The following is a 7,871-nucleotide window of genomic DNA, read 5'->3' on the forward strand; positions in this document are numbered from 1 at the left end:
AATTTGGAAAGAGCTCCCACATCATATGACTAAAAACTAAGGAAAAAAGCAAAATGAGTACAGTAGTTTTAATATTAGTCACAAGCTGATAAATTAATACAAAAGGCAAAAATTTTGAATATAAAATGAAATTCAAAATTAAAAGTGTTTCTTTTAATGTGGCTTTTAAAAATGTAGCACTCATGAATAAATTATTCCCAGTGTCATATAATAGGCAACTAGCATGATACTTTGCACACAGTAAGGGTCAATGAGTATTTGGTAAATGAATATTGGGAAAATAAATGTAACATTGTACCATTGTTTCATTCAAATCACAGTTCCATGTGCCTTTCATTGTCCAAAAAAAATCTAAGTACATGTTATGAAACTAATGAGCACCTTTCCCATACAGAAAAAATATCATTATTTGTTTGGTGAGGGAAGAAGGAACAATAGCACAAAATTTTAAATAACATTTCAACACATACTTCCTTTTCACTTTTCTTTTCCCGTATTGAAGCCATCTCATTTTCCAGTCGTTGGATTTCATCCTTCACTCGTGCCAGCTCTCTTTCAGCAATAATCTTAAAATGTTCTTCGCTTTCAATCTCATGCTCCCTGGCTTTGCAAAGAGACTAGAGAATAATATACAAGATAGAAGGACTTTTTGAATTTAATATTAAAAAGTATGTATAATAATCTGTTAGACAAAACATAACAAAATTCCCACAAAACGCTTAGATTAAGTATTATTAATTCCACTTCTCTTAAATTTACAACACATTAGACTTTGTGATTCAGTGTAGTCGGTATTGCTTACTAATTGTAAGAAAGTCAGTTCATGGAATGTGCTAGGAGAAAATATTGTTGTCAGCAGTTTTCAGATATTATGTTGGTCTAGGGAAATTGAAGAAAACCAAAGTTTATATGGTGAGACTTAAAAAGATATTACTTACCTAAAAATAAGAAATAAAATTGGCTAAAAAATACTTAGGAAATGAGTTATATGTATTGATCACATATTCTAATTAACTGAGATAATTTTAAAATACTTACGTAAACGCTGATGGTTATAAATATTTCCTAGAATATATTAATATATAATCATGCCTTTGTGTTATGCTTTACTAATAAAATAGTATTTGCTGACTACTACTCTTATAGTGCTTTAAAGTTATCACCATCAGTATTATTTTTACACTATTAAAGCTGTTAGTATTGTAGGAAGTTTACTGCCTTTTGTCTCTATTATCTTACTTAGTTGAGGTTTGACTATAATTAAATATACCCACAGAGAGTCTCTCTCAAATCCCCAACTCAGTGGGGACTTCCTCAAGTTTAATAACTTGAGGAAAAGTTGTTGTTCCAAACAGTTTATTAATTACTCAACAATAAATACTCAAAAAATCTTGAGTATTGTCTTTAAAAGTTCATTAAATTTTTAACTTTCTAATAAGACTTGTCAAACCATGAAATAGTTATTTATCTATATTAATTATAAATTGGTTTTAAAAATATGACTTTCTTCATTTTTAAGAATTATATACTTTTCAAAGAAAGATAAATAAATTTTTAAAAAAAATAGTGTGGGGTGGAAGTTAATAAACTCTCCAACACTGATTGGCTGAGATGTCTGCTTTGCTGGGCATCATCAGGGAATGAGGTTTTACACATGAATAGATTGCCCATAAAACAGATTTTTATTTAATTAATCACCATAGGTTTTAATTTTTATTATTTGTAGTAATATTTCTAAAGTGTATTATACTTTTCACGAAATCTTCCATGACTACACATGATATAATCAATTGAATTTCAACATTATATACCTGTGTAAATAAGAGTTCTTGTTTAACATTTTTGAAGTGAGAAGTCATAGCATTAATTCGACCTTCATAGTCACGTAGCTGATCTTGCAAGCTTGACCTTTCATTCTGCAGCTTTGACAACTGTAAATAAGTACTATGATTAGTCCTTAGTTTTTACCATATTAAAAGATGTAAAATCAAAAGAAAATTAAATCTTCATTTACTTTGCTTCTTTAAATATCCATTTGAACTTTTAAAATCTACTGTCCTTTCAAATATTATAAAATACTGTTGCGATTTAGAGATTACTGTGGGGAAATAGAACAGAAATCTCTCTCAGATTTGCAGCATTGGCAGGGTCCACAGCTAAAATACATTTTAAAGGGAAAAATTAAATGACAAGATCTCTAAAACAAACAAGAGTATAGTAACAAGGCCTAACAAATACATAGATCATGAACCATAAATTTGAAAAGTAGCTGGCATAATAGCTTCCCCCTGAATTCCTATTCAAAACCAACAGATTTAGGCTAAGGTTAACAGAACAGAACTCACTCTCACATCCTTAGAACCTGTTTCTTAACGCATTTTGTGTCTTTGTATTAGAACAAAACCAAACAATATAAATGCATAACAAATATACAACAATAACAACAAAACCTTTAGGAAATACATTTAGGAAATTACAAGATAGATTCTCAAAATCATTAGAAATCCCTTAAAGCAATATAAAAGTTCAACAAAACAAAAATATGCTTCCTTTTAATCTTGAGCTGCAGTCCCCAAAGTTGGGCTACAACCCAGGAGGTGCACAACACAATTCACTGAGGTACAGAAGAGAATATTTGAATTGTGAATTATGGAAGAAAGAAAAAAAATACTCATTTACTCATTTGTTATGTCCTACATTTTATTAAACTTACTAATAGTAAATATGTATTTCTTGCTTATTTCATTAATTTCAGTTTTTAATTCCCTCTTTTGTTTACTTTATTGTTGTTTTTTGTAATTTATGAAAAGTTCTTAATTTCTTTACTTTTTGTCTGATAGTTATGGACTGAATGTCTGTGTCACCCCAAATTCATATGTTGAAGCCCTAATTAATCCCCAATGTGATGGCAAATGGAGGTGGGGCCTTTGGGAGTTAAGGTTTAAATTAGGACATGAGGGTAGGACCCTCACGATGAGATTAGGGTCCTTATAATAAGAAGAGAAACCAGAGCACGCTCTCTCTCTGCCACATGAGAACACAGCAAGAAGGTAGCAATCTACAAGCCACGAAGAGAACTCTCACCAGAACCCAACCATGCTGACACCCTGATCTCGACTTGCAGCCTTCAGAACTGAGAGAAATAAATATGTTTTTAAATCACTCAGTCTATGGTATTTTGTTATAGCAACCCAAGCTGACTAAGACACTGATTTAAAAATGAAGGCATTTAAGGCTAAAAGTTTTCACTAAGTAAGATTTTTGCTGTTTCCCATGGATGTGGGTATAAAGCAGTCTCATTTTATTGTTTTCTAATAGTGACTTTTCCCTTTCAATTCCTCTCTGCTATAAGTGCAACGCAGGAATATATTTCTGAGAAACTTGCCTAAGTATTTAAGATGGATTCCTTAGCTCAGGTTGCCAAAGCAAACTACCAGAGACTCATTGGCTTAAACAACAGAAATTTATTTCTCACAGTTCTGGAGACTGGGAAATCCAAGATCGAGGGGCCAGCCACTCCGGTTCTAGTGAAACCTCTCTTCCTAACTTGCAGACAGCCACCTTCTCTGTCTGTACTCACACCCAGGAGAGAGTTGTTCTCTCTTCCTAGACACTAATCCCATCATGAGCCCCAATCTCATGACCTTATCTAAACCTAATTACCTCCCAAAGGCACTGCCTGCAAATACCATCATATTGAAATTTAGTGCTTTAACATAAATGAGAGCTGGGAAGGACACAAATATTCAGTCTGTAACAATGGAGGGTAATTTTTTAAATTATTGTAAATTCTATTGGCTTATGATCAGAGATGTGACCTATAAAATGTCTATCATTCATTGTTTTAATTGTGGTAAAATATACATAATATAAAATACACCAGTTTAACCATTTTTCGAAGAACATTAAGTAGTGGCATTAAATACATTCACATTGTTGTGCAACCATGACCACCATCCATCCCCAGAAAATTTTCATTTTCCCAAGCTGAAAGTCCATACTATTAAACAGGAACTCCCCATTCCCCTGCCTTCCAGCCCCTGGAATTCACCATTCTATTTTGCGTCTCTATGAATTTGATAATTCTAAGTATCTCATATAAATGGAATGATACACTAGTTATCCTTTTGTGTCTAGTTTATTTAGCTTAGCATACCGTCTTTAAGGTTTACCGTTCACTTTTAATGCATTAATATCTTCCTTTTGGTCTAGCACATGAACTATCTTTGTAAATATTTTATGGACACATTTTTTAATGTATATATTCTCTATTTAAGGGATATGCTCTCTCTGTTCTTATTTTTTCTTGTAGTATTTATATCCTTTATATCCTTGTTTTTGTCTATTAGAATTACCTAATTCTGAGGTCAATATTGAAGTATCTTACCATAACTGTATTTTTGTCAAGGTCTACTTGAGTTTATAACAGCTTTTACTTTGATGTACTTTGCTGTCATGTTGTTTGGTGTATACAGGTTAATGGCTTTTATTTTCTTCATCAATTATGACTTTAATCTTTGCATAATGAACCCAAAATAAAAGTATCTGTTTTTAAATGAAAGCATAATAATTAACTCTCCATAAGACGGTAATTCCTTCCCCGTAGAGTTCGATTACCTCTTTCTTAAATATAAAAGTACATGCAAGGACCACCAGCTATTTATCGAAAACTTACATAATGTGAGGGATATCAAGATAAACAAACAAAAAGATACCAGAGGAAAGAGATAATTCAGGACATAAAAGATAAGAATTAAACACACACACACACACACACACTCAGAGAGATTGGAAATTATATTTTACTCCTAAAACAAGATCATGTGCTACAAAAAAAGCAACAAGAAAATAACCTGAAAATTAAAAATATGATTGATATATTTGCCAAATAAAAATGTAAAGATGAAATGAAACCCTAAAAGCTTCCAGAGATTAAAACAGTAACCTACAAAGAAATAGAAATCATTCTAATATTAGCTTACACACCAAAAACAGTGCTGTAAGATAACAGGGTGATATTTTCCAAATTCTGTGGATAAATTATTTTTAACCTAGAATGTTCTAACCAGTCAAATTACAATCAAATGTGAGAGCAAATTAAAACATTTTCTGATTCAGAATGTTTACATCCCATATACCCTTAGAGAAACTCAGAAAGTATTACATCAAAAAACAAAAGGGCGGGGGGGGGGGGTTAATAATCCAAGAAAAAAGAAAATATGTGATCTAGAAAATAGAGAACCCATTAAGCAAAAAAAAAAGTTAACACTTAGGAAATAGGCATATGGAAAAATGTCCATATTGGAAAACAGAACTCCAAAAGGAAGGAGTGGAGGAGAAAGTATCTTGAAAATCTGATACTATGATTTAAGAAATATAAACTTAAAGCAGACAATGCAAGGAATCACACTGGCAACTTAGGATGCAAGGAATTAAAAGCACAGCACGATGGGTCTACCCTCTTTTGAGGGTAGAACCCAACCAGTCAAAAGATGAATCCAAATGAAAAATTCAAGAAAAGATACCTTGAGTATAAGTGACTATATTAAGGATCATTAAATCATTTCAAGTATGAAACTAAGACTAAACACTTGTAGTAAATTAAGGGCATTGAATAAATAAAACTTGATAATAGAAAAATAATAAAACCACTATTTAAATGGGATAAAAGAATGTGGAAAGAAGAGTAAAACAGCTAATTTCTTCATTTAAAAGATGAAAAAGCAGGGAGTCAACCCATACTGTCTACAATTAAAACAAAGATTTTTTTAAAAAGCAATAATTTAACCATTTCTTTTTTTCTTATGTCATTTTTCTTAATGTTAAAGGAAGTTTTTAGCAATCACTATCTCTTGTAATCAAGTAATACGTACCTGAAATTCAATAATTCCTTTCTTTTTCTTCTCTTAAATACAAGTAAAATTAAATTTAAATTTTTATGTTAAAAACAGCACATATAGTAGGATTCCATTTTTATAATACTTCTGTTGGTCTTTTCTATCTATGTATCTGTAGACTGTGATGTCTGGAATATTTGTTTATGCCATGATAGTCACTTCTATGGTCAACAGTGGGTACTTGTGGGAGGGAATCTTATATTTCTTATTTTACACCCTTCTTTTCTGTTTGAATATCTTAAATTTACAAGAGATGCTTTTTTAATGTCAGAGTTTATTCAGGTGAAGTGATGATGGTCCTCATCATTCTTCTTTTAATTGCTCTGTAATATTTTTAAAATAGCTAATATAAGTAATATGTATATAACATCCTATAAGAGAAATATTATGGCACAAACTAACATTTGAAGGGAACTTTAACCTATATTAATGTCCTTAGAGATGTATAACAACCCTGTGAGATCATTTTTATCATAATCTCCAGTTTACAGAAGAAAGAGGCTCAGTGCTGCAGGTAAGTAGGATCTGAATTCAGGGCTGGATACCTCTTATTATTCCTCAGTACTTAGTGCTAGATTTCTTATATTCTGTAATGTTGCCCTTCATTGAAAACAAAAACTGCAGCCATCTAAATTAGGAATGAGTAAATAGGTCAGAATATTTTGGGGAAAAAAATATTTTCAAAAACAAAAAAGAGTAAAGGATTTTCATTTTCAGAGGAAAACCTTCTCTTCCATTCTATAAAGTAGTGTAAACATCATCTGTTCTTTTTGGGCCCTCTTCCACACACCACATTGCCATGTGATGGAACTTTAGACTGCTAAAGGTTTTTTACAGCTTCCTCAGCTGGTTGCAATTTTATTTTTAACAACTACTATGCTTTGGTTGCAAGCTAGTGTAAAATATCCCTTATAAGGTAAAATATTTTATAATATTCTGTGACAACTTAATCCTGGCTTTGAAAAGCTGTAAATTGCACACTTCTCATTCTTACTAGAATGTCCCTCTTGAAAACATTTCTTCGAGTCACTTTCAACTTTGAATATCATAGGCAAAACTCAAAGAAAAATGTCAACCAAAACCTCTTTTGTTTATAAACATCAGCAAATAACTGTTGTTACACAAACCTCAGAAGCCCCTTTGCAAAACGCACTTACGCGTAATTCTAAGGAAGGAAAAACTGGGCATGGAAACCAACCTTTCCACTCCCGCCCAGGAGTCTGGATATCAGTACATAGAGTGGGAGGGGCGCAGGGAGTAAAGATTCCGGCTTTATAGTCCTAAATATCAATGATCACTTCTATATATCTATACATATTTTTATTTTATTTTATTATATTTTAATGCTTAGCAAGTACCGAAAAGGGCGGGCAGGTAAGGGAGAAATGAGATGGTGCGGAGGAGCGTTAGACAACAGATGGGATTAGGGAAGGAAAGGGAGAAATAAAAGTATTGGAGTATTCCTGCGAACCACAAAAAGTGCCTTCACCGACCCCCTTCTTCCCCCGCCTTTTTCACCTGACCCTCACCTGATCTTCCAGTATCTTGTTCTCCTCGTTTGCCACCGGAATGGCGAACCCATTTTCCCAATGCAGCTCCGCCAGAAATTGGCTACTCATGATGGCAAACGGGACCTCAGAGATCAGAGAAAATAGGTGCCTTTCGGTCTAGCTCCTGAGCAGCATCCGAGGCAACCCGGGGCACTCCCAAAGTCCAGGGTAGTTTCCTCTGGTGCCCTAGTAACCGTCCCGCGCCCTTAGTTACCAAACAGGAAGAGTTCAGGCCAAGAGGCGAAACTTCCGGTTGGGAACTGGCTCCCAGGATTCGGAGCAAACTTTTTCCTCGTGAGCGCCCCGGGGAGCGAAGCAACTTGCTCCTCCAGAGGTTCGCTGGTCAGGCCCCGGCAGGATTGTCCCTCAAAGTGCGGCTCGGGTCGTCCCCCAGGCGCCCCGGGAAAGTGTAAAATCGTTGGCG

At 33.6% G+C, this 7,871-nt stretch overlaps 1 protein-coding gene across 1 annotated transcript in view; it reads right to left on the bottom strand.

The window, feature by feature from the left end:
• CCDC39 (coiled-coil domain 39 molecular ruler complex subunit) overlaps nt 1-7,639 on the bottom strand; it is a 39,143-nt gene extending 31,504 nt beyond the window's left edge. The window contains exons 1-3 of the mRNA XM_019737347.3: nt 7,427-7,639; nt 1,812-1,931; nt 471-617 (exon numbers count right to left, since the gene is read on the bottom strand). Of these exons, the coding sequence (XP_019592906.2) occupies nt 471-617; nt 1,812-1,931; nt 7,427-7,516 (357 nt within the window). The 5' untranslated portion in view covers nt 7,517-7,639. The remainder of the gene's footprint in view (nt 1-470; nt 618-1,811; nt 1,932-7,426) is intronic.
• Between the last annotated feature and the right edge of the window lie 232 nt (nt 7,640-7,871).

Source organism: Rhinolophus sinicus, chromosome 17, assembly GCF_057876585.1.
Source record: "Rhinolophus sinicus isolate RSI-liver-muscle chromosome 17, RSI-T2T, whole genome shotgun sequence".
NCBI classification, from domain to species: Eukaryota; Metazoa; Chordata; class Mammalia; order Chiroptera; family Rhinolophidae; genus Rhinolophus; species Rhinolophus sinicus.